We start from the raw sequence: 26,743 nt of genomic DNA on the forward strand, positions 1-26,743 counted from the left end.
GGCATCTTGCCAGAGCTTCAAAATGTGTCAATTAAAAAGTCGAGTAGAATTTATATAACAAAGATCAGAAATAGCATATAAAGTTTACTAAAATTGGTCTGATCAATTGTTAAATTCCACGAGTTAAAGATGTCTAAATTGATATTGTACTTAAAAGAGAAAAAAAATATTTCAACGTTGTTTGATTTTCAATTTATATGAAATGCGTGTGGTGAGATGTTCCGCTTTTGGCTCTGCCCATTCGCAAACCAACTTTGGCGCCATGAAAACGTGGGTGGACGTTCCAAACAGAGATGGTACCGCCTACGACTCGCCGGTTTAGCTTCCCATAAAAAGACAAACTTCCGCGAAACAGAAACCGGAGTGATTTAGACTGAGCTCCCACCACAAAGCGTCTCCGGCTATATTTTGGCTCGACTGCAGATGACGAAGCCACCGAAGACCAATCGTATTAACTTCATCTGCGGATTTGCGGGAGGAAAAGTGGAAAGCGTCCAAAATTGCTCACGACTACTGACAAACATCCGCTGCCAATGCCCTTTTATTACACAGAAATATGACAGCAAAGCCCCGAAAATCATCTTTATCCAATCAATAAATGCGAATTTAACCAATGGGATTGGTGGCTTGGACCCGAAGGAAACTTGGGCGCACCATTTTTCGCCCGGATTTGCAAGTGCACCACAACTTTTGTCTGATGCCCACACATTTTCCGTGCGCGATCGACACAACCGCCGGATACGCCCGACGGAATGAAGCCACAGCAATGAACCGGAAAGGGCGACTAAGGGTCAGAACGGAGGAGGAGACTTGTTGTTGTCGATTGTGCTGAAAAGGATAGAAAATAGCGGGAGGGCCACTTTTGCGCGTTTGGCTTCCAGTTCCATGAATATTCAGCAGCCATCTGTTGGCCCCCCAAACAAACGCCAGCTGTTTGTCCACTGATCCCTGATTGCTGCCGGTTGCGGTGTCGGCGGTGCGGCCTTTCGTCCTTTGCGACCAACATGCCCGGTTGTAAGTGGCAAACGAAGTCGTTCGGTAAAAAGGATGCATGCAAAGGGCACGATTCACAAAATCCTACGGAAAGAGGAAACAATGGACCAAACGAAGAGCTGAGAGCGAGACGACAGTGGAAAGACAAAAATAAAAAGAAACCTTCCCCTTGGGTGCATCGTGTTCCTTCACGAGGAAAGGAATAATCAACTTTTCGTCCACCGGACGAAACACAGCCATACTCCGGGGCGTTTTCACCACAACCGAACCGTCGGACGGAGCATAATAAGAAGGCGTTAAGTCGAGTCTGGTTCGTTGGGGATTTGTGCAGCCGCGTCGAAATATATTTCGTTCGTGCCTTGTGCAATTTAGTAATATCTAAAAAAAAGGAAGCACAACTTTCGATGCACATAAAGATAAGAATATGCAGCACAAACGGTGGCGGTGGTTAGAAAAGAGAAAAAATAGAAGCCAACCGAGAAATAGGAAAACACAAATTCGAAAAAAAAACCGAAAGCTTTGGAAACGCTTCAGGCGATGTAAGAAAAAGCTGTTACAAAAGGACCTCACATTACCACGGGGTTTTTTACAGTGCCAGTTTCGATCTTAATCCCTTTGCTCCAATTCCCGAGCACGCCCAACCCAAACTTTCCGTCAATTTGTACAACTATTTTTATACATCCTGCTTTTCTTGCTTTTGTTTTTATTTTCTCTCGGAAAGCATTGTTATTACACCTTTTTTTATTTTTTTGAGGTGGCTGAATGCATAATGTTGGCTTGATTACGATTTTAGTGCTGTATGCATTGCATACATCTGAATGAATGAATTGAAGGTTTCAGTTTCAACCTTTGGTAAGTGGGTTTTTCTTATCCATTTTCATTGGATAAGAACGGCTAATGGGTTTAGCTATTTGGTATTATTTTTACCGGCTCTTATTTGTACAGTCGTGGTGTTTCAAGCCGACTTCCGAACATGCTGAACAGAAAGCATTCCATTCCATATCACTCATCAACTCTGTAGCGATGACGCCGCGCGTGGATGATGATGATGATGATGTTAATTTATGCACAGATCGCAATTTGTTTAAAAATTAAAACACGTATCGCACAAATACCCTTGCGAAACCAATCCATTCTCGGAATGGTACGGTGTGTTGTGGCGGAACGGGCTGAGATCACGCCATCTCAAAGTGGTAAACACACCAACTCGGATCATACACACACATACACAAACACCTGGGGGGAACACCTTCCACACGCCGCATGCCCAGCAGGTGAGTCCTTGAACGGGCAGCAGGCAGAATGAAGGACCGCGAGAGTGGTGTTTAGCGTTTAAAAAAGGAATAAAATCCGATACGATGGGTTGAACAATGGAGAGGAGCCGGGCGGGAGCGATGAGGAATGGGTGAAAGATTATTGCAGATTAAGGGTTGAATGTCTAGCTGCAACGGTAAGGCTGCGGTGCATTGTGCAAGGCCTTATACAGGCACCTTTCGAGCGCATTCGGCAAACAAGTATCGTAACACAAGCATGCAAATGAATGAAATCGTGTGCGAATCTATGAGAAGGCACTCGGTAGGTCACTTTAAGCTGCACTGAAGCATTGAAAGCGAACGTCTACGTTCAACCCACTGGAACTTCCTATACATCACACGTACCAAGGATATGATCTGGAGTTGTGCCTTACAAACCTTTTGGCGAGATTTCTTCACTTGAATCTTTCATCCAAGATTAATTCAGCATGATTCATGGATCTTTTACGATTCTAATCACAAATCATTGATGAATCTTTTGAAAAAATTCATGAACCTGAATGAAGCTTTTAGGGATCTTTAATGAATCTTTATGATTTCTTGATCGATGTCGATGGACCGACCAGAAACAGGAGGTCTTCTCTTCCCATTTTAGTGAGTTTTTTTAGCTTAATTAACCTATTGTTAAAAGCATCATGAATATTTTGCATTCATGAATCAAAATCTGAACTACCCACCAATAATGATCTTCAACTTTAACATATCTCAAGAGTGTATGGTAAATTTCGCTGCAAAAACGCTTGTAACCCTCTCACTTTCCTCGCCGTGTCAAAAGTTCAACCTTTGTCCTGTACGGCGAAACGCACCACCACCAGACCGTGTCGTCGCGATCGATACTTGATTCCATAGTAGTTTCTCCCCCCGGGTAATAAACACGACAGGGTACTATCGAGACGAAGCTAGCAATAAAACGTCACACCTTTTGGCGCGCTCAATTTGTCACAAAGCTTATTTTTATTGCTGTTCAAGTAAGCAAATCGTTGGCGGGTGGGGAAAAAAACCTCCACTAAGCCATCGCTCCTTAAACAACCAACGTAGCGCAATACATACCAAACAGCTAAAGATGATGCTATCCATGGTTCGTGTTTCGATGAGCACACATCGGCGGTGATGTAGCAAAAGCATTCGACAAAACCTGTCCCAGCCCTATGGGGAGAAGTCCTGCTGGCGATGGACAAAAACCGTAGGAGAATAGGTTTGTACTGCAGACATCGGTAGATACCCTTGCGTGTTTTGGCAGATTTGAATTTCTAGCTCGAACAATCGATTCGAAAGGATAAACAAATGACGCAGGAAGAAGGTACATCTGCTATATATATAAATCCCAAAGTTATTTGCAAACGATGCAAAAGAAACTTCAATCGAGAGCGATTCAGGTAAGTCTCCACGAACCTATTACCGAGCTGGAGCTCATACACCCTATCGCCGTGCCTCACGACGGCACCGCTAAACGTCGTGATTTTCAAGAGTGGTCCGGTACCATTTCCATCCAACTTTGCGCAGAAGCAAGGGTGAGGATGTTAAGGACCCATTGTTTGACTTACGGAAAAGGCACCAACCGAACCAAACCCACTTACATCCGCCGTGGTACGAAGGGACGTGGACGATCGCGCCCTGGTTGAGGTTCGAACACGTCCCAACTATGCAATTATTGCTGCCTTGACGGATTACTTGCAGCATTGAGCGGGAGCAATAATCGTGTCCCGATGGAGTTCGTGCAAATCGGATTCGAACGTTGACACGTTGTTATCCTTTGGAACGGAACGGTTGAACTTCAAAAGTTTTGGTTTGACTCGACTAGTTTCAATGCTTTCTATTAATTCTGGAGTCTTTTTAAGCGGATGAATTAAAGAGATGCTGAACTGAGAAGCCATGATGTATCAGAAACTACGCAAAAGAAAAATAACAATTAAGAACTAATAAAAATACATGTTTGTGAATATTTTAATTTTGATTAATGTTTTTGTCCAACGGTAAAATGATTTCAGTTCCAAGCGTTTAAAAATTAAAAGAAGATTATTAAAAATGGCATAAATGCGAAAATACTGAAGGCACAAAACAAAGAGTTAAAAAATCGCAAACTTCTGCCATTTCCACGGACAATCTGGAAACACCAACACGGCGAAAGCAATCAACTCAGGCTCTGCCAGTCGTTCAAGCGGGGTCATAAAAAAAGCACGACAACTGCGACCTTTCGTCGTCGAAGACAAACAAGCCCGAAACAAGACCAATCTGTTATTTCTCTTAACAAGACCGACGATGGCGTCCGGGCGACATCAAACGTGGTGGGTGCCACCAGGAAGAAAGGCAAACGGCAGTCCTGACGTTTGTTGCCCCGCCAACAAGTAACACACAGCAGAAGCAGCGGCACAGCTTCTTGCTCACCGGAACGGCTTGGCAAAAGGGTCAAACGGAGGCCAGTCGCCGACGCTCTCCCCCGCCGCACGGTTCCGTTTGGTGGAATTTCAATTTAGTTGACTGAATTTAGATTACGAATAAATAGAACGCTACTCCAGCGGTGTCGCGTACCAGACCAGCAGTATCGGTGGGGAATTACGGTACGGTACAAAGATCTTGTTTATAAGAAAAAGACCAGCTTTCACCATTCTGTGTTAATTTGCAATTATCATGCTGACGCGTATTGCTTTTACTGCAGCGCAAAGACGATTGGGAACATTTTGGGGAAATCAGTAATTTTTCGAAGATACTCCAATGCAACAGTGCTCGGGGTGTTCATATCTTCCAAGAATAGCTCGCTGATAGCAAGCGAATTTACTCAAACGAGAAGACCAATGCAAATAAAATGCTTATCTTGCGCCCATTTTAGCTGACCAACCGCCGTTTGCCTACCAGCCTCCGCTAGCTAAATGCCACGGTTGTGCTGGGAAATGTACCGGAGATTAATTAGAGTAGCGTTGGGGTCCAAGTGCGGGACCGTCATGGTAAGCGGGACAGTTTTAGAAAAACGAAACGGAATACCAAACCGAAAAATGCACACCGTGTATCTTTGGGCAGGAAGGCGGGGCGAAAATTTAAATTCCCCGAAGAGTGTAGATCTAATGAGCATCCCTATGGGTCCCCACGGTAATTACCATCGCTTTTCACGCTATACATTTTTTTGTTCCCTTGCTAAGCAACCCACGGTCCTAGGGTACGCGCTAATGAGACTTACTGTGGCGGTTGTTTCTACTTCTACCTTCCAGGAAATCACCTCCGAAAAGAAGCTTTTAATGGGAATCGGGAAATCTTTTCGACAAGGGGTAGTAATTTTAACAAAATATAAAACATCGAGAGCTGAGGAATCGGTTTAACACAATGAAAATACATGTAAATTTCAAAAATGGATTGGTAAAGCGAGTGGCAACCTAATAGCGCCGTGCAAAATATGACTTATTATGAAACATGGAATAATTGAGAAGTTGCTTTCTCGAAGGAATAGGAATAAAAGATTAATAAATCTACAAATGCATCTATAAAGGTAGGCTTTAAGTTAAAATGGGCTAAATAGAGATCTCAGTCAAAACGATCATACGTAAAATAAGCAGTAGTGTACAAAAGTTGTGCCAACTCTTGTGAATTACTTTGATGTTGTGTAAGACAATTTTGCATGTTTACTTTTCCGGAGTTCTCATCTCCAGAATTTTTGTTTTAAATGCCAATTTTGAAAATAAATTTCTTCTTTTCTCATCTAATATTGGTTTGCAATACGTTTGGGTAAACAATAGTATCTGTAACATATTACACATGATTTGTCTAGCAATAATACTTTCTGTTATTGACTTCAATTTATAAACGTCGGTAATAACTTACCTCGCGAATCGTAGTAATCGTCCTCGTCCTCGTACTTCTCGCCCTTCACCTGATGGTGTCCGTGGAAGCTGCTACTGGCAACCAGCACCAGCAGCGTCAGCAAGAAACCCTTCGCCGGCACCACCATTGTTTCCTGCTGCACACCGTTCACGCACACGCACACGCACAGTAGCGGATGTTGAAACGAATCACTTCACCGTACCGGAATGCCCAAGTACCGTCGCTCGCAGTGGGACTTTTCGCACGTAGATTGCAGAATTTCCCGCAACAACACCAGAGCTCACACACACACAAATTTCCTCACTTGCACCTAGCGCGCACACGCACGCACGGACACGGAGACACTGGTACACTGGTGGTCTTCCCGTCGATCAAGCACGCATCTATTCCATGCTTCCCGTGCGGCCACAACCTCCCGTCACACCGAGGACGAGCGCTGGAAACGAATCCCGGGTTGGCTGAAGATGTTTGTTTTAGCTCGCCAGGAATCCTTCGACTGCTATGCGGGGAAAATTGAACTCACTACTTTCGGTTGCGCACCGGAGCTGCTGCTGCTGATATGCTTATTTAACTGCAAAGGATAATGGGTGAAGGAAATGTATTGAAATTACACGTACAGCACGGCACGGGATCCACGAGAAGCACAACTTCTTAAGTGATTAAAAACCAGCGAACAATTGGCGCGGCGGTAGAATGGGAGAAACTTTTATTCGGAACTGCAATCTGTTTTCCTTCCAATGCTTGCTTCGTCTTGTGCGCTTCGACACAACATCAACATCAAAGTAGCACCGCTTTTCACTCAAACACAACGGCGAGGCAGCAAAAACACACCACCACCGTTTTTCTCTCCGCAAAAGGAATCCTTTCGACCCGTTGGGGAGCATCCAAAAAGGACTCTCTCAGTCGCTCTCACTTACGCTGCCACAGGACAAACAGCAGGCATTCACACCAACACTACTACTACTACTACCACCAGCACGGGGAAAACAGCAGGACACCAACAGCGATGGGAGACAGGTGGATCGGAAAAACAAATGGGGAGCCTTTTCAATCCTTTTGTTCGTCGTCACTGATATGTACAGAGATGCTTGTTCCGTTGCTTTTCCGCCACCGCTAGTTTTTCGCCACTTTTCTTCAGCTCGCTGTTTTGCGGGCTGTCTGGTTGTGTGTATTGTTGTTAACTCATTTGTTTAGCCGCGCCTTCACTCGCGGTTTATGGCTCCGATGTGCAACCCACCCCCGTTTTAAAGCACGATAAGACCGTCTGCTTATCGTAGAACTGGCTTCGACTATACTCTTAACTATTCCCGTTGCTTTCCCTGTGCCGCGTGAGTTTTCGTTACCTTATCGAATGCGAACGGTTCGGGGAGCAATAGTCATATTTGCCATGGACTACAATTATTTTTTTAGTATTTTTGTTAACTCATTGGCAATAGGCAGAAACTTGTGGGCAGGTAAAATTTGTGCAAACAAATGCTTGGAACAGGATCCCTAACAACGTTGCGTTGAACAAAACTTGTCAAAAAATTGGGCACGTCTGTAGAGACACGAAAAGGAAACTCAAACCGCAAAACTCTTAAGGTTTTCCCATTCTCCTGAAGAACCACTGGGAAGACGAACGCTTTCACCAGAGCGGCATCTGAAGATGCTGCGTGTCTAACACCACTTACACACACAGGTATCCATCTAAAAAATGTACAAACCCGTATGTAAGCACCTTACTTTCAGCAGGTTGCAGTATAAAAACACCATACGAGTGTTTTTTGTAGTTTTGGGACGAAAGTAGACAACCACAACCTTTGTTTTTTGGGTTAGGGTTGTTGGGATGATAATTCTTTCCCGGAAATGTATGAGAAAGATAGAGGCAATAGAAAAACAGGACGAAAACAAAACAATACGGCTGGAAGAAGGGCAACATAGAACAAAAAAACTAATGCAGAGATCCTAAAACAACAAATTTCCTGTCTGATGAGTCACCCGACCTGCAAACGCACAATCATTCTCCTTCTCTGTTTATCCTTGCCTGCCATATCGGGCATTCTCTTTCGTTCTATCACCTTGTCCTCTATCTCAGTACTCCATCTCGCACGGATATCTGTGATTTTTTCTTTTTGCGCATGCATTCGCGTTCAACGCGCGGACTGGCCGCTATTTCTTTTTTTCTGTTTTTTTCTCGGCCCAGTGGCAGCAGATTGGTGGCTATTTGTCACGATACAAACGATGCGTATTTCTTGCAGTCACTCTATTTAACCCGTCACTAGCCGAAGATGTTGGTGATAGAACGAAACGGTCGATAAGATGCCTTCGAGCGTGTGAGGGAAACAAATGCACCAGCAGAAAAAAAATGTAAGCACAGACACCGCAGCGAAGGTTGCTTTAATTTCTTCTTCAGCATTCTGCTGCGTTTCTTCGGTATACACTGCCGACCTGGTCCTGACAAATCCAGTTTCGGGGATCATGTTTCACATGGTACGGAAATCAACCTTGCACTCGACACCTGATGCCACTTTTGGCTCCACCAACGCTCGAAAGGTGTGAAGAGGAAGTATTTGTGACACTTTTCACGGCGAAAACCTGCGAAAACGTACCGTTTGCACGAAAAAACCTGCGACCTGACCGCAAAAACGAACGTAGTACGCACGAGGACCGTGATCGATTGACGATTGAAAAAAATGCTGGTGCGTGCATCGAAAAGGCTTTCCACTAGTCGCACTGCTAGTTGTCCTGCTCTGGACAATGCGCGCGTCGGTGTTCTGCCATTTACACCTGGTGCGATCCCTTTTTCACACCTTTTCGCTCGATATTATCTTTGTCAACCCAAGGTGCAGGTTAAGCAATATGGAGCGTGTTGACAGGCAAACATATAGCCATCTTGGGATTGAATTCGACGATAATTTTTGTAATTTCAATTCAAATCCTCTAACCAATTTTATTACTATTTTAAGGATCACTCCTGTCCAATAACCGACGATTCGAAGAGTGGAAACCGTCACAATTGGTTCGTGTGTGGAATTGTCAACAACAAGATATAGACACACTCGAAACTCGTACGATCCAACCTATTGCTGCAGACTTTGGTCGAAAAGACCAACTGACGAGTTTACGCCAGAGAGTCGAGGAATTCAATTATCCCGGCTGGCAGAAATTCAAATTTGGCAGCATTTAAAATGCAGCAAATCTAGCAGCATTTAAAAAGCGATTCAGTAACCAACTGTTTCAGGTGATTGAACTGTTTGACGCCGGGTTAAATTATTCCGGTTGGCAGAAATTCAAATTTAGCAGCATTTAAAATGCAGCAAATCTAGCAGCATTTAAAAAGCGATTCAGTAACCAACTGTTTGAGGTGATTGATTGCACGATTGTATGAAGGGTTCAACCTCACCGTTACCACGTCGCGTGTTGTCCTGCAAGCATCATGTTAAGAGCTTACTGATTTTTATTTTACTGCAATGAATTCAAGAGCGCTTATGGTTTTCGATAACTCATACAAATGTCCGTTTCACAATGTTTTTCTTTGGTCTGTTGCCGTTCATATATCATGGTCAGGTGCTGCTTTACGTGTCAGGGTGTAGGACCTTTACACATAGTAAGCGGCTTTGCTGGAACCAGACGAGAGTTGCACGATACACTGTTTTCAGGGCCAATTCGTCGGCATCAAGCTGCTCTTTTTTGGTAGTAGGCAGTGAATTGCACGCGCAAGGTTTTTGTTTGGCATCGTTAGGAACCAGTTTGGGCTTATTAAGTTTAACTTTGCCATTATCGGTAGCAACATTGACGCGACGAGAAAATGTCGCGTTGTTGTCGCGCCAATGTTGCTACCGATAATGGCAAAGTTAAACTTAACAAACCCAAAGTGCTTCCTAACGAAACCAAACAAAAACCGTGCGCGTGCAATTGACTGCATACTACCAACAAAGAGCAGCTTGATGCCGACGAATTGGCCCTGAAAACAGTGTAAGCCGTGCAAAGGAAAATTAATATGCTCAAAATTGAGCAATGCACGTGCTTTAAAATTTTTGACCGACATTGTAGCTCATCTTGAGAAACTGCAATTAAAATGATTTAATTTCCTTCATAGTTAAGCAATTAAAGAAAACCCAAAGATCTAGGGAGCATCTAGGGATGTACGGTATTCGTTAACATTCGTAATATGCGTAAACATTCTAAATTTACCTTGCTTCCTGTAGGGCTGCAAAGAAAAGCAGTATGTTGCTGTTTCCTCTCGCTGCCGAATTTTTTCCGGATTTTGCCGAAGTCAATCCGTACACTTCGTGTGCGCGTTCGTTGCGTCCGAAGAATGCGCACATGGTGTATGCGCATCCTTGTAGGTTTTCCATGAACAGGCCAAAATTAAGTGTGTTGAGCGCACCTTAATCTGGTTTAATGATTCGGTACAGAAGTTTAAGGATATTAGTAATAACCGAAGAAATTATCGACAAAATAAAAAAGAAAAGAAAAACACATAATTTGAGTTCTTCAATTCTGCATTCTCATATGTACAGCACCATTCTACCAGTCCATTTATTCTAATCCTTCATACGGTAAAATCGTACGGCTTGAAACTTTCTCGGAAGTTTTTCACCAGCTCATCCTCTGCTTCCTTGGAAAGATTACACTGTCGCCAATCCGCCTTCTCCTCACAGTTTAGCAAATTGTCCGCACAGATTATTTCCCGACCAAAGTGCAACGGGAAACCCTTCATCTGTCGCGTCAACATCACTGTACCGTCGGGCAGTTCCGCCACAAAGTATGGTCCACGTTCCGGCAGATCTGACGGTGCGTCCAGCTTCGGTACCTTCTCCATCTGGATGCTGTACTCCTCAGACTTGTCCTCAAGGACGTGCTGAATTTTCCACGCGACGTTATCGTCGATCCCGATGGCATTGATTTGGAGATGTCCCGTTTTGAAGTTACGCTCGTAGAAGAACACCTTTTGATCGCGATCGTTGTAGAATTGGGCGAGCGCTTGCTTGAATTTGGTCAATTCCGCCCATTGTGCTTCGGATAGTAGGGCCGCACACTGGATGTGCGTAATCGACAGAATCAGTATGTGCACTTCGTTGATGGGTCCCTTGGCTAGCGCTAGATAGAAATGATCACCGACCGAAATGATCAAATGTTTCTCGATACTTCCGGCCGAAAGACAAAACCAGCACGATTCCTGATCAAATGTCGGTCTGGGTCGCTTTTGACTCTGGTTGGGGTCATTGCTTTTGCGCTTGAACCGGCGATTATCGTCGTACGTGTTCATATCGTAAAAGTACTGCCCATCGGCATGGTTTGTCGAACGAACTCCTTTACCATCGGATTCTTGGAGAAGGGAAAGGCCCTGATACGGAGACGGTATCTCGTCGGTGGTTTTTTGGATCAGCTCTAGAATGCGCATCTTTTCCACCGGTGTGATGTTCAGGGCATAAATGTGCTTCTTCTTTTCCGCATTGCCGAAGCTGGCCAACCCAACGAACCTAGTCGCCAGTTCCATTTGAGTGTTTTGATCCGCAGGATTTCTAAAAGGAAAAGAAGCAACATAAATCTAAGTTGATGTTGTTAAGATAATTTTACAGATACTTACCGATAGGGCGGTGATTCGTAAAATTCATCGTTCGTCCCACAAAAATGATATCGTGGCTTCACAGCATTTGCTAACCATGACACCATTTTGCAACTGTCGTTCATACCCTCCCGTATGCCCAGAGGCCATTGAGAAGTGAGGAGGATGTCAATGCCCCTAAAATCGCCCATATTTCCTTTGCTAGCCACACAGGAATCGCGCACTGCGACCACATCAGCCTTTGTGTACGTCCAATCGTTCGACTCGCTAGATTCTTGTGAGCTTGCAACGCCGCTAAGGTAAGCAATCTTGAGACCACCGGAAGTTGTGTAAACGCCCCGTTTTCCCAGGAAGCTAAGGTTTGTACAAATGTCTCCGTCTTCCGTTTCCCCATAGTGCCGGGCCAGTTCTTTGCTGGTTGGTCCAAGAATGTAAACCGGAGCGGCCACTAGCAGAAGAAACGAAACGGTTAGTCGAGAAGAAAATCGTCCGGCGAAAATGTAGGCAACCTACCTGTTTTGATGTTGTTCTTGTACACTTGTAGACCGTCCATTTCCGGGTTTTTTCCGAAAAAGTCCCCCACGCAAAGGACCAAATCGAACGGTCCACTCTTTTTGTTTACATTCTCAATGCGCGCGAAAAATGATTTCAGCTTTCCGCGAACATCACCGCACACTAATCTGTGGTGAATGGAATCAAATGTAGCATTGTGATTAACCTTAAACTAGGATGAATATATTTAACAACTTACAGCTTCAATTTTGGCTCCATTTCGCAAAATATCGCGAAGATAACGATAGCAAGTGTGGTCAGTTGTCGGCTTTTGTTTCTGAACTTTTGCTTTTCACAAACTGTCATTTTCAACTAGTGTTGGCAGAATCGGGATTCGGAAGATTCGAAGATTCGATCCCTAGACTGATTCTAAAGATTCGAATCCCATTTGATCTAGGGCGATTCGCGCGACATCGCGCAAGGTTTTTTTTAGATGGAGTTCAGCTCCTGTCAGGCGACGTCGCGCTGTAGTGTGGATCCCGAGTGACGGATTCTAAAGATTTGATTCGATTAGGATTCGAATCAGATTTGATTGGTTTGGGGCTCGATTTGATTCGATTCTGACTTGATCCTAACCTGTTTGAAGCGACTCACAATGATTTGAGTCGAATTAGTCACATACACCGTTTTCGCGCCCAGGTAAGCATCGTTCAACTGATTCTGTATCACTGTTCAACCGTAAGTAAACATTTGACGTTGAACTGAAATCTGTGCATGATCCAAACGTAAATAATGAATAATGGCGCATAGTGGTAGGTAGTTTCCTCGGAACTGAAATGAAACAGCTCCCCCTGGGAGCGGATAGTGATAGCGATCCAGATGGTCCTGGGGACCATTCACAAGTTCGATTTAGCCTTTGGGTCAATTCAACCATTGATTGTACAATTGTTCAAGTAACACATCATATGAAAAATCGGCATTAGATGAGCATGTATGATATGACGGATTGGGATTCGGATTCTTAGATCCGGATCTCAGAATGGATTTGAATCGAAAGATTCGAATCCCAGTAGGGATTTAGTTTCCCCATCACTATTTTCAACGCTCGTATAAGGGTAGAAAAAACAAAACATTGTGAGTGTCATCCAGCGGATTACGTTTGGTTCACACTTGTGCGATTATTCAGAACAATTTCAAACCAATTCCGTTAAATAGTTTATTTTATTCGAATATAAATTCTAATCGTTCATCAGGTATTCAGAGCAATACAATTATTATTCTCAATAAATTTATTTTGTTGGGTACAAATCAGTTTCAGTGTCTTCCGCGTAGTAATTGTCAACGGTGGAGTTTGGTGTTGTCGTAAGAGCATAATCATAACTAAACGACGTTCGATATTCTGTCGCGATTGCCTCAAACAGGTAATTAAACGGATGTTGCAGCGAAAGGTGAATATTAATAGTCGGGCCAGATTCGTTCCAGCTTTCGGCAGGTGCATCCTTCCATTTTTTGAGCTTAAGCCTGTATCCAAGAATCTCCAAATATCCATTAACACTCAGCTTCTGTCCGTTGCACACAATTTCTCCATCTTCGTCTGCATTACAGTTGATATTAAATGCATTCGATGGTTCGGCAGCTTCGACCGTATTCTGATCAAGATCAAGCGAACCTCTGTGTTCCCGCATTGTAGAGATGGTCGAATTTATGCTGTCTGTAAATTCATTGATATGTTCTTTAAATCCTTCAGAATTCGTGCTAATTTGCTGGCGGTATGGTTCTACAGTGGAATACGAACTGCTAATGCCATCGTACTCTGTTATCTGCGAAAGAGATTCACATTCAGCTTGACCCTCAAGTGTACTATATGGATTGCTGGGGGAAAGATCCGCCGAATAATGATCAGGCCACTCTGTGGTGGTTGATTCAGTCACCGATTCGGTTCCGGGACTATCTTTGGATTTTGAACGATTCGGTAGCTTCCATGCACCACTGTCCCATTCCATTTCATCATAGCCAGGTCTGGTCTTGGCTGTAAGCCCATCCTCGGGTTGTTCTGGAGCTACTTCGGTTGCGGGCAAAAAATTATTCCCATCTGGACTAGTCGATGCTTCAACGTTTTCTATTGGCTGGGATTCATAATCGCGAATATCCAAAGGTTCGGCTCGAGCTACAGATTCATCTGTAATTTTGTTTTCACGATCAAATTCATCATGGTAGATAACACTCTCCTCGGTGGCATACGATTTCTGGCTCATTGCAGCCATATTGGTGTATGGCAAATCTTCTAAAGACGTATTACGACCGTTAATATCTGTTGTCTCGTCATATTCATCATTAGAGATTTCATTCTTGTTTCCTGGAAATGTTTCGGGTCTGGATAATGGATCATCCGGAATTTTCATAGTGCTATCTAGAACCTGTTCTGTTGTTATAAGTTTTTCGGCTATTTCCTGAACCAACGAACTCGTACCAGTAACATCCATTGGCCGGGTCGTATCATAATACGTCGGCATGGTAGATGTTATCTGCGTGTTGATTGCACTGATAACAGTGGTGGGGTATGCAGCCAATGTGCTCCCTTCAAGACCGTGCTTGATTTTGTAGTCTTCTATGATCCTTTCGTGAGGAATATAGTCACAGTTGCGATAAAGTTCCGGCTCGCAAATCTCCTTTTCGATATTGTAGTACATTTTGTAAGGACATCTGAGAACAAAAAAGCCGTACGCACGTTATGATTGGTTCCAACATTCGGTTGTCTAACGGAACTTACTCGTAGCGAATTTGATAAAACGAACCATCCATGTTGGGCACGCAGCGATAGTACAGCGTGCAGTCCTTTGCCGTGCGAAACAGTCCCAAAATGTGACACTCGGAGAAGTAATCCTTGTTGAAATTGTTTAGAATATCCTCCTGTGGAAAAAAAACAAACAAATGCGATGTGGTGAAGCCGTGGAGACTTAAAGCGTGTACGTGACTAAGACATACATGGCCATCATAGCATTTGTTCGAGGACGAACACCGCAGCAGATCGGGGTGGAAAACTTTTCCCGGAGGACACTGATAGATGTACTGGTAGAAATCGTAGTTATGCTCCTGACATTTAAAGTAGAACGAACAATTCGATGGGATCGGAAAAAGTCCTGTAGAGTGGAGAAAAATATTGTTCAATTTAAAGAAGATAATCGAAAAGGATTTTGTTTCTGATCCTACCAACTCCATTGCAATCCGGGACGACGATGTTGCAGTTCCGAGACTCGTCGTGCACCTTAATGGTGGACGGTTGATTACTCGTTTGCATAATGCATCGCTTTTCAGTGTCGCTGAATACCTGTTTTTTGAGGGGAAAGAAAAGAGCAAAAAAGTTGGAAAATGCAGCATTTAACAAATTTACGAAACGGTTGAATAACACCTACTGTGCTCTCTGGACACAGGCCAATCATAACCCCTTCGGGATGACAAACGTAGTAGTAATCCCGGCGACTGAACGTATGCAAACCGCTATCACCGTGAGCACATTTGGTGGACTGTTGAAAATGCAATAAAAACCGATAAAGAAAACCGTATTCAATATTTTTCTGCTCCCAACACTCACATGGTCCATAATGACGAGGATTCCTCCACCAGGGAAATCACGACACTTTTGCTTCAGTTTGTCGTAATATTCGAGCTTTGAACAGGGACGCTGTGAAGAAGTATGGAGCTTTTATTAGCATACAGTTTATATTATTGGTATTCTATCGTTTGAACTTAATCGTTTTAACTTTAACTTAATCGCTTAAACTATCGTTTCAACTAAATCAATATCTTCACAACTCTATTGCATTCACATACTACCAACAAATTTCAACGTCATTATTTACCGTGTCACATACTCTAGTTTCGTTCGCTTTTGGCTCTTCCGATTTCACTACGAAATTATTCGATTGGGAGCCGGTTTCCGTAGCGGAACAAACGATTGCAGTGCCGGCCAGCAGCAAGCATAAAACCACTTGTTTAGTAACCACGTCGATCGGCATCATCAAAACAGCATATCACACGGTTGTACTATTGGTTGTTCCAAAAGCCTTTCGCAAGCTGGTACCGCGCAAATGATCCGTTAAACAATTTGACCAACCAATTTTGCTGAGATGGTATAAATTAAACGAGTGCAATGGGCGCACAAATGGAGAAAAAGTCCACCACGATAAGCGAGCGTTTGAACGCTACTGTTCTTCGGGATGGCCGATGAGCTTTTCGGAAAACTAAACGGAGGTTGTGTTGTGTTGTTTGCAATTTTCCATCACCCCCCAGATGGCCCGATATGTTGTGAGGTTTGCAATGAGCACCTGTTGGTAAATTGTTTATTTTTAATTTTCCCCGTTTCACTTTCACGTGCCGGCGTGACTTTTATGCTGTTTGGCAGGGTCGATATCAAAACCGAATAACATTGGCTCATATCGCCACGTATGATCGTGCACAATTTTGTGTTTGCAGTATCTTTTCATCTTGAACGTGATTTTTCGCCCAGTTCTCGGTTGCATTCAGTCGGATGTATAGAAAATTAAACCAACGAAAATAAAATAAAACATGATGTTCTGATTTGCTTATTTATTAAAATTTACTTCATAGAAAGCCTAGCGGTTAGAAACATAGTGCTATGGTAAATGTTAGCTTCTGTCAGTTATTTTACGCACTACGGTTACGTCCTCTTCGAAATGAACGAAGTCTCTTAAGCCTAGGAAAGAAAGGAAATGATTTCAATCAATTCATATCTCGAATAAATAGAAAAGAAGCACCGTCCACCTCGCAAACCTTCCTCCCTTTATGATACACGGACACCAATGTGCGAGAATGCGGACGTACTGCACATCCTCCGTCCTGTATACGGTATCCCCTCCAGTATTGAAGTTACAGATTAATTATTAAAAAGATTATGCAGAAAACTAAATCTATTTTTTACCTCTCCCCAATCCGTTTGTGATCAATCCGGGGTTGGATCATCACTTACTCATTCATCTGTTTACATGCCCTGCGATTGTGAAGAGACCATGCGGTTCGATCGCTCGAGGCATTTCCTATTCTGCTTTCAATCACAGTACTTAACATTATGAGCTTCAGTTTGGTTTAGCTGTTTTACTTCATACGATCGTATCATTATTACATCCTTTTTTCGATTACTTGCTGAGAAAAATTCTGCATGATTGTGTTGAGTGTCTTTTGCATTTGTTTCTGTATGGTAATAACTACCAATAAGGTTCTTCGAAGACTTCCTTTTGCTTGTAGGTTTTTGTTTCACCTCATTCATGATAATGCGTCTTTTAAATGTAATTTAAAAATTTGCCCATGGAGTACAATTGTTTCATAGTCCTATCAAATAAATATTTCTCAGCACTTAGATACAAATTCTACCACAACATCATCCACCTTCAGCGTAAAATTTATGTTGCAAATTTTCATAGACGGAAATAAAATGGCGCACTTTGGTCATTGGGTGCGTTGTAATTATAAAAATATTTTTATATTCCTAGGGCAATCGCGACAATCACCGAATGTGTGGGTGTTTTGTTCGCTTCGGTTCACGTTCATGGTGATCATGATCAAACGTTGTTGGCGTCCTCCGACTGATCGACGGCTATGCTGCGCAGGGATCTGAAATGGATTTTAATTGGATGGTTTTTTTTATATTCTGCAATTGCAAGAAAGGTTAAAGAGAGAGTGTGAGAGAATGGAAGATAGAATAATGTTGGTGTGCTACAAGGAAAGGGGTTGCCTAAATTGAAAAGATACAATATTTCTAGTACTAACTGTGTATCGACTGATAATAGAAAATATGATAACAATGGAAATGATCTTACCTTGACCTTTCGAAGAGTGATGGATCGGTGTAGATCGGTTCACTGGGATCGTCAAACTCGCTCTTGGCAGCACCGTTCCTGGACAGTGGGTTCATCACCGGTATCTGACACATTCGAGATAGATTGCTAAAAAGTAATTGGGGAAAATTGTTACACCTCGATCGACTATTCGCGGACTATGCTGTCCATACCCTGTGGCGAACGTTTTCTGTAGTCCACTTCCGAAGAGAGACACTCCAGGTGAGCGAACTTGTGGACCACGGCTCGCCGTGGAGTGCGTCCTGCCAGAGGCCTCAAACTGACTTCCCGAAACATTATGCAGAGCCGACGGGCTGAACGAGTTAACCGGGGAGTTGCGATCGAGCGTGCGGTTCTTCATGAACACCTTCCAGTAGCTGCGGTACCCGATCCCGGCGGCAAACGTGATGCTGATCAGCAGAATGACCAGCAGTATGAGCGCACTGATCAGCCCGTAGTACTCGGCGTGCGTCAGACAGACCGACTCAATCGGTGCCACCATCTTCCGTGCCACCGTGTCCTGCTGCATCTCTTCGCGCGACTGGAACACCTGCAGGGGGTGATAGGATCGGGACTTTGAATTACTTTTTGCACCGTCAACCTATCGTGGACGTTCGCACGCACTGCCATACCTCAATCATTTCGCGTACTTGCTCGGGCATTTCGCTCGTGCTGGTTGCTTCGCCTCCCGGGGCGACTTCCGGCGTGCTACTGGAGGACAGGTCCTTTTCCTTCGCGTTCGTTGCGTTCTCGTTGACCATGGTGGCGTTAACGATCGATACCACTTCGTCGTCTTCGTCAAGGTCCTTAACGCCGATCAGTGGTTCCGCAGTGCCGGCGAAATCGGTTCCATTTTCGATCGATCGCTTGCGCCGTCCAAACGATGGCTCCGAGCGTCCACTTGGCCCTGGACAGTAAGCCTACAAATTTGACACATGAAAGTAGTATTAAAAACCCACAGCACACGCAAGGATCTAGCATATTTAGAAGTGATTTTCTATCACATACCGGTTGACAACCGCCACGGCATGTTCGGACGGTCGCTTCGAACACCAGGAAGTTTGATTCAGGTATCTTGAACGCGTTGAAGCGTGCCTCTAAGGCGTCATTATCTCGCGATCTTCCAAGTTCTGGGAACACCAAACTATCCACCGGACAGCTGGAAGAGAATGCACCAGTCACGAAACGTGTCCACCACCTTCTCTCAAGTTTCCAACTCACCCATAATTATCGATCAGCTGAACGCTTCGTCCCGAGTATGGATCCCTGGCGACGACATTGGTCGCAAAGATGTCCGTCGCGTGGCTGTAACCGTCCTGCGACTCCAGCCGGAACGTTAGTGGATCACCAACGGCAATCGTCGTCGTCGGTCGGCCCTGGTAGAGGATCATCAGGCGAACCTTGTTGCTCATCGAATTCTCGGCCGGTAGGTACTCGATCGGGATGGGACTGCCGGATCTGTCAATGGTTTGAACACTACGCTTAAGAACCATGCATTGAGTGTCCTTTGTCTGCGAACCATGTTGGAGAGTGAGCGAGAGGATTCTTTTGGCGTCATCGTTTCCATTTTCTTCCGCGTGCCATTCTCACAACATGATCGTAGCAAAGTTTCGGATTTTTGAACAGATATGTTTTGTTAGTAGCTAATCTAGATAACTGTGTGGACGTGCTACTTCTTTGTACCGGTAGTCAATTTAAGGATCTAAGGCTCATGCAGGGAATTTGTATACACATGCACATGCAAACGAGAATTTTGTTTTGATCCTTTTGGAAGCTCGGTTGATTGTTACTTACCCAGCACCAATGTAGCCGGAGGTTACCACGGCCTCGCCGGGTCCGCGAAACATGCAAGTCAGATTGAAACGTTTGTCACGCCCGGTTTGTACGTTATCCGAGAATTGGACCACTATAATGTTCGTCATGGTGTCACCATACTAGGGAAAAATAATATCAAATCAAGTTATTTTATTATTCTTCCATGGTTTGAACTTTACATAAAGTAAGGAGAGTTCTGGTTCCTAACTTATTGGAACTCATTTTATTTCAGCTTTGCATCAACCAACACTCACCCTTTGTGTGCCACATTCTGGGTAACCCTGTGGTCCACTGATTCTCAGCACGTTCACGGTTCCACCGTTGCCACGGAAGAAGCACCGATCGTAGAACCCGTACGCGTAGATTCGTCCGACAAATCCTTCCGGTGTACGTAGCGTAAATTCCATCCCATCTTCGTTGCAAACTTGCCCAACTGAGGAGTCGGGGATGAAGAGAAAAAAAAGCCGATGTAGTGTGAGGATAGGGATATGGATTTTATTTTATATATTCCAGAACTCGTGGGAATTTTGAGGGGAGAAATTACAAATTTTGAGGTGCAAACTCTTTTACTCAAGGAACTCTTAGGTGTTTCACTGGATATTGAAATAAGGATTTCTTGTCCAACTACTTAACAAGCCAAAATACTAGTAGGTCATACCATCGAGACATTCGTCTTGAGGACCACCGCGTCCTGGCGTGCGCTCGTAGTAGTCCGCGTTGTCATTCTCGAACATCTGGGCGCTCGGTACCTCGAGGTCGCGCGAATCCCGATCGCTCAGTTCGCAGTTACCCTCCGTCTCGTACGGGGCCGCATCGTGATAGTTGAAGCTACGGCACATGAAGTCCCGCGCCCCGGCACACTCCTGCTGGCAAATGCCGAGCGACGGTGCACTGATGACCCGTCGAATGTACTGCTTTCGCATCTTCCGCTTGGAGCCAACCTGCTTGAACACGTCCGCATTGTCGCAGCGCGTCTCATACGGACGTTGCGGGCCATAGCCACCGAATCCATCACCTCCACCGAGCGTATTATCGTACCCAGTTCCGGACGGTGGTCCGTAGGGTATCTCGAAGGGATAACCGCCACCGTCCGGTGCCATTCCAACACCGGGTCGTCGGTAGCCTCGGTCGCGATCGGGGAATGCAGGCATTGGAGGAGGAATGCGTCCGCCAGCGCTTGGATAGTATCCTCCGTACCGGTCATCCATGTAACCCCGCTGCGGCTCGTAACCTGCCATGTGATAGTTGTAGTCTGAGGAAAAGAAAACAGCTAAGTGAGTGCTTCCTTGGCATGTCTAAGTGGGATCATAATTAATCAATTTTAACAGCAAAGTGACAAAATGTTATCAACAGGTGACACATCGAGATGGAAACATTAACACTGAGGTCGATATTTACCGGACGGGCGGCCCTTCATGTAGTTGTAAAACGGGTTCACATTCGGTGACGTTGGCGGTGGATAGCGTCCCTGAGCGCCGATCGGTTCCAGCGGATATCGCGTTTCGGGTGCCGGATACCGATTGCTATCGACCGGACGTACCGGTGCTGGGTAAGGGTCTGGTGGGTATCCACGATTCGGGGGAGCCCTGGAAGGCACCACCGGGTACATACCCGACCCGTACATGTGTGGCATGTAATGGGGCGGTGGATAGTGTGTGGCCGGTGGCGCCATCATCGGGTAGCGTGAATCGGGTCGAGAACCGGAATGCACCGGTGGAGGGTAGCGCGCGTCTGGAGCAGCGTCCGGCGGATATCGGCCGGCGTCTGGTTGGGTTTGAGGATAACGGGAGTCTGAGGGATATCGAGAATCGGGAGGGTAGCGAGGAGCCGGAGGATAACGTGAATCGGGACCGGGCGGATAACGAGAGTTTGGAGGAGGATAGCGATCCATCGGATAGCGTGTGTCTGGTGCGGAAGGATAGCGCGAATCGGGCGGTGGAAGTGGAGGAGGATAACGCATTGGACCTCCCGGACCCGGAGGATACATCGGGTCGGGGTCGCGGTCGGGGTAGCGATCTGTCGGACCATAGCGGTCGCCTGGGAAACGGTTGTCATAGACTGGCGGATAGCGCCCATCGTAGTCACCGCCTCCGGTGGGATATCGATCCGTGCCGGGGCCGAGCGGATATCGGTCGGTGGAGCCCGGGTAGCGATCTGTCGGAGGATAGCCACCGGGGTACGAATCACCTGTAGGGATGGGAAGGTGAAAGGTGCTTAGGACATTGTTTTTCCAGCACGGTTCACAGTGCCTTTGGTGGAGCGGTATGGAAACGAGTCTTGGCAAGAGGAGAAAAGTCGTATTAAAATAACCAAAAATTTGAGATAGAACTGTGATTGACTGAGATTTTTTATATGTTAAGAAAGAAGGTAAAATAGTATATATGCTATACAGTCAGGGGTCGGCACGCATAAGGGTCAGATGATGAAAAAGAACCCGAAAGCGCGGGCAGGATACCTTAAACGATGATTCAATGCTTTCAAAGTAAAATTGTATCATTTTGAATGAAGTATCAACTTTATAAATTGTAAAGTTACATAAATATTGGTACAATATAAAATATTTAAAATTTTATCTTAAAACTTTCTTAAACATTTTCATACATATTTTCGTTAAACTTGGATCTTTTATAACTTATGAATTTTTGATTTTTGTACTATTAACAAATTAATTTCTGTAATCATACTTGAAATTAATCCTGTACTCAAATTATTTTAAAATATTTAAGTTTTACTGGCATAATCTCAGTAATTAAAATAGCTTAGCCTTAACTACTTTTAGAGCCTCACTACGGCTACGAAACCACATGGTATTTTATTTTTACTACTATTTTAATCTTAATTTTTGGGAAAAAAACATTTCGGTCTTTTGTATGTAACAAAAAAAAATTAAATAGTCCGAATAAAATCAGTTGGCAGAACGGACTTTGCCGACCCTTGCTATAGAGCAGGGATGTCAAACATACGGCCCGCGGGCCACATGCGGCCCGCAAGCACATCGGATCCGGCCCGCGACCCCTTTGAAGCAATACATCAAAAGTTTGGATGTTTGAGTAGCTAATACTCAAATATTAATAATATTGTTTGGATAGCAAAATGTTTGTTAAAAGGAATGAATTGCAAGAGAACTGACCGAACGTCAATTTCAAAAATTTCTTTAAGAAAGTGATATACAACTTTGATCCACATCACGCCGATATATTGCGGTTGACAAGAGCATAGATTTCACACAGATTTTCGGGACAAGCGAATAAATAGTGTATATACAAAACAAACGTCATGAACTACAAGAGCATTCCTAATAAAATAACAGATGTGGAGCAATAAGTTAGCTGTAGTAATAATCTACATTTACTTGTTTTTAATCTTTACCAAAATGCACAATAGTATTAAAGAAAATTTATCTTTTACTGAAAATTGTAAATTTTATAAAAAGTAATATAATATTTAAAAAATTTGAAGATGTTAAACACGATTGACTGTTTGGATCAAAACACACTGATAAGAACATATTTTCATCAATCCAATCAATTTTACGTTTTGGCCCGCGAACCTATTTTGGGGCGCAATGTGGCCCGCGAAGTCCAACGAGTTGGACATCACTGCTATAGAGTGTAAATCTGAAGATTAATAATGAACTAAGGGATGGCCCAAAAGTCCAACAAAGTAAGCTTAGTCTCACTGTAATTCGAGGAAATTATGATATACACGATAAATGACTTAAAAGAAGTAGACATTTTTGAGGTTAAGGATTAATTTTTGACACAAAAACCATAAGAAAGTTTGTTGATACAGTTAATTCCAGAGAATTTTATGAAATAATTAATCAAATCATACCCAAAATTAATTTCTCTTCCTGTTGCTAGGGCTCGTTTGGTTAGAACACAGTAATGAACATTAAGGGATGATTTCAACCTCTCATTGTCCTAATTATTGACAAGGTGCAAAGGGGTAAGAGAACGGAGACATAGCAGACCTACCTCCATAATCTGGCCGTGATCCCATCGGATATCGATCGCCCGGTGGATAGCGTCCCGGGGGAAGCCTGTCGTCTGGAACACGGTCACGATCGCGATCTGAAATGTAATATTATCAAGTTTTTGGGGAAAATTTCGTGTCAATAATATTGCTCCCACTGGGAACCAGGCTCTGGCGTGTTTGGAACATACCTCCTCCGCCTCCGTAGGGCGGGCGCCAGTCTGTCGGGTCTGGTCGTCCATTGGTCGTGTCCGGTTCTCCCCCAACTAGGTGCGCTTTGAAAGATTTCAATGAGTGTCGAAATTTGCATCGGATCGTATAATAAAAGCCATGAGATAAAACGAGTATGAGGGGATGATAGGGTGGTAGTTTTCGATATGGGTTGGAATGGAAGCGCAACGAAAAATCAATCAAACACATTGCCCTGGACGGCAACAATACTCACGCATCAAATTCTCATAGTAATCGTAATCGGCATCGTAGATGATGCGCATTCCGTCCCGCTGGTTGTAGCGGCTGAGACGACAGGTGCGGAACCGATCGCTGTAGACGGCCGAGCGGCACTGAAAGCTCGTCTGCCGCAGGCATTCGTCGAGACACTCGCTGAGCGATCTGCCAGTGATTTCCGAGTGAAACTCGCCGCCCAGTCTCGAGTTGCGATAGCGCTGGAAGGCAGTATCGGGCCGGCGGCCACTCGAGAACAGATGGGACGTCACGGAGTTGTCCGGATATTCGGACCCACGCTCTGCCAGGAAATGGGAACGGTGGCGAGGGAGAATGGGGGGATGCTCAATTTTCGGGGCTTTCGGTCAATCGGCGGATAGTTGTCCCGGCGGACACGCGCTTGGTGGAGGTTCGTTCGCTTTGCGTTCAGGGTGGCGCCATTAGCGTTCAGAGGGTGTAGGAAGGAGTGGCCCATTGGATTCCCAGCGGGGGTGGGGGTTTGCCGCAAGTTTGGCGAGTTGGTTTGTTTGTTAGAGGTTAGCAGCAATGCCAAAGCAGATCCCGTACGATCCGGCAAACCGATTTACACGATACAGGTGTTCAACGTCCATCGACCGAGCGCATAGACGTGAAGATGGGATAGTTCCAAAGATCCCCGAAAAAAGGACTGGAAATCTCCTGGACAGGGCACTCAGCAAACGCGTCTGCAACGGATGCATTCCCCGGCCGGCGGGCAACGTACCCACGTCTCAGCATAGCTACAACGCTTGGTGTAGGGGAATGCGAATCGGAACGAGGACTCTACCGTCCACCTCATATGGAGGCTTGAGCTGGCTGAGACCAAGAGAATCTGAAGTATCTACGTAGGCGCACTAGGGAAAAGCAAGCTATGGATACGGGGGTTCCCATGCCGAAAAGCGTGCCTTGGGAAAGCTGGATGAGGTTACATAAGCTTATTGCGCGTTTTTAGCGTGCGGATTAGTTTCTTGTTTGCTCCTAACGGTGAAGTCTGCAGTTGGGTCTTTTGTGAGTGTTGTTCCTCGATCAATTCGGAACAAAGTACGCGGGGAATCCAATGAGCTCCAACGCACTGTCGGGATGCGTGTGACGCCGATCTCTGGTCGAAAGATCGTTCGGTCGGCACGGGAGGGTGGGGAAAGCGAAGCGCAAAGCGAGCGAACCCCATCAGGAAAGCAGTCCACCTGTGGGTTGCGTGTGATACTTACGGTTGTCCAGGCAGACGAGATCGTAGAAGTGGTGCGTCGGGCTCGAGCTGATACTGAGATCGTCCTTCTGTGACACAGAGTCCTCCTCCGATAGGATGCACTGCTTGGTCTGATCGTCGAACTCGATCGAGCGACAGAAGTACTTTTCCGCCCGCAGACACAGCGACTGGCACTCCTCGAGGGTCATGTTGTTGAAGATCTCCACCTCGAACGGACCTCCGAGGCGCTTGTTTTCTTCCTTCACGTACACAATCAGTCCGTCGCAGCGACGTTCCGCGTTCAGGCAGGTGTTCTCGAGGTAGTCCGAGTTCGGGTCATCCTCCAGCAGCTCGGGATGCGTGCGTCGGGTGAAACGGGACATGGAGCAGCTCCGCAGCGACGAGTCGTAGTTCGCCGAGCGGCATACAAACGAGAACTCGTTCAGACACTTGTCCTCGCAGTCGGAACGGTTGGCGGCGGTCACCTCCTTGATGTCGGACACGGGCAGCTTTAGCTTCTTCCTCGGGTGACGCTCGAACACGTACCGTCGGCTAGGACATTCACGATCCGGGCGACTAGCTGTTAAATGAGACGAATAATGGGAATTGCAAAGATTTTGCGAGACTCCTTCCCAGATTGTTGAGAGTGCATACTACTTACAGGTTATGCATACTTCAGTGAAATGGACACTGTTCGGTACTAACATCAGATTGCCGATGCCCTCCGGTGCTGCCTGCTCCCGGGTCAGATAGCACGTCGACTCCTCGTACTCCACGCTGCCACTGAACGACGCAATCCTGCTGCCCGGCTGAAAGTCGAAGCTGGTACAAGCCCGCCCAAGGTTGGTGGAGGCAGTCCGGTCACGCAGGCAAAGGTCCTGACACTTTTCCAGCACCCGAAACGGTGGCGCCGAATCTCGCACGACGTCATCGTCGAAGCCTTGCAGCTGCTGGTTCGGCAGACGCTCGTAAAGCACGCGCCCCTGCCCGTTGTTGCAGGTCGTTTGGGCAGCGACCAGCGCGAGCCGGGCGAGTAACACCAGTACCGTGAAATCAGACAGCCCCGGTAGGAGCTTTTGCTTTTTACGCATCGCAAACTCGCGCAGCCTCCAGGAGCTGCCGAACGGTGCTTATTTCCGGCGGGACAGAAGAGGACGAAGAGTTGGTGGACCCTGATGGGGGAGGAATTCAGGAAAACTGGAGATTTCCGTGGATGAGATGGGAGCGGCGGGATAAACGCTCAGTTAAGTGTCGCTCGCTGGTGCTGGCCTAAATAGAAAATGTTTTCTGCACC

The 26,743-nt window shown here is 45.3% G+C and overlaps 3 protein-coding genes across 4 annotated transcripts in view; all 3 read right to left on the bottom strand.

The window, feature by feature from the left end:
* Window positions 1-8,771, bottom strand: part of LOC131266301 (calsyntenin-1) — a 97,643-nt gene extending 88,872 nt beyond the window's left edge. The window contains exons 1-2 of one of the 2 annotated variants that reach the window (XM_058268758.1): window positions 8,705-8,771; window positions 6,117-6,687 (exon numbers count right to left, since the gene is read on the bottom strand). In XM_058268758.1, the coding sequence (XP_058124741.1) occupies window positions 6,117-6,243 (127 nt within the window). In that variant the 5' untranslated portion in view covers window positions 6,244-6,687; window positions 8,705-8,771. Of the gene's footprint in view, window positions 1-6,116; window positions 6,688-8,098 lie in introns of both variants that reach the window. The other variant, XM_058268757.1, reaches the window with a different exon arrangement.
* Window positions 8,772-10,591: 1,820 nt separating this feature from the next.
* On the bottom strand, window positions 10,592-12,502 carry LOC131262858 (CWF19-like protein 1 homolog). Its single transcript, XM_058264941.1, has 4 exons — window positions 12,419-12,502; window positions 12,181-12,347; window positions 11,689-12,115; window positions 10,592-11,623 (listed from the first exon to the last, which is right to left on the bottom strand). The coding sequence occupies exons 1-4, from the start codon at window positions 12,436-12,438 to the stop codon at window positions 10,651-10,653; spliced, it is 1,587 nt and encodes a 528-aa protein (XP_058120924.1). The 5' UTR covers window positions 12,439-12,502; the 3' UTR covers window positions 10,592-10,650.
* Window positions 12,503-17,735: 5,233 nt separating this feature from the next.
* On the bottom strand, window positions 17,736-26,540 carry LOC131263454 (uncharacterized). The gene is made up of 15 exons (XM_058265654.1): window positions 26,111-26,540; window positions 25,472-26,029; window positions 24,247-24,546; window positions 23,993-24,076; window positions 23,804-23,899; window positions 21,225-22,013; window positions 20,485-21,078; window positions 20,081-20,259; window positions 19,806-19,945; window positions 19,233-19,487; window positions 19,020-19,170; window positions 18,644-18,931; window positions 18,185-18,585; window positions 17,994-18,119; window positions 17,736-17,787 (listed from the first exon to the last, which is right to left on the bottom strand). Exons 1-15 carry the CDS (start codon window positions 26,538-26,540, stop codon window positions 17,736-17,738), a joined length of 4,443 nt encoding a protein of 1,480 aa, XP_058121637.1.
* Window positions 26,541-26,743: the final 203 nt, after the last annotated feature.

Source organism: Anopheles coustani, chromosome 2 (genome assembly GCF_943734705.1).
Source record: "Anopheles coustani chromosome 2, idAnoCousDA_361_x.2, whole genome shotgun sequence".
NCBI classification, from domain to species: Eukaryota; Metazoa; Arthropoda; class Insecta; order Diptera; family Culicidae; genus Anopheles; species Anopheles coustani.

Bases quoted from the DNA above. Each gene is read 5' to 3' on its own strand.
- LOC131262858 (XM_058264941.1), bottom strand. From the start codon at position 12,438: ATGGAGCCAAAATTGAAGCT. The intron at 12,116-12,180 runs GTAGGTTGCCTA...TTCTTCTGCTAG, and splicing joins CAAGAACAACATCAAAACAG to TGGCCGCTCCGGTTTACATT. The intron at 11,624-11,688 runs GTAAGTATCTGT...TTTTCCTTTTAG, and splicing joins TACGAATCACCGCCCTATCG to AAATCCTGCGGATCAAAACA.
- LOC131263454 (XM_058265654.1), bottom strand. From the start codon at position 26,540: ATGCGTAAAAAGCAAAAGCTCCTACCGGGGCTGTCTGATTTCACGGTA. The intron at 19,946-20,080 runs GTGAGTGTTGGT...ATTTTTCCCTAG, and splicing joins CAGAATGTGGCACACAAAGG to TATGGTGACACCATGACGAA. The intron at 18,586-18,643 runs GTATGGCAGTGC...AGTAATTCAAAG, and splicing joins AAGTACGCGAAATGATTGAG to TCCCGATCCTATCACCCCCT.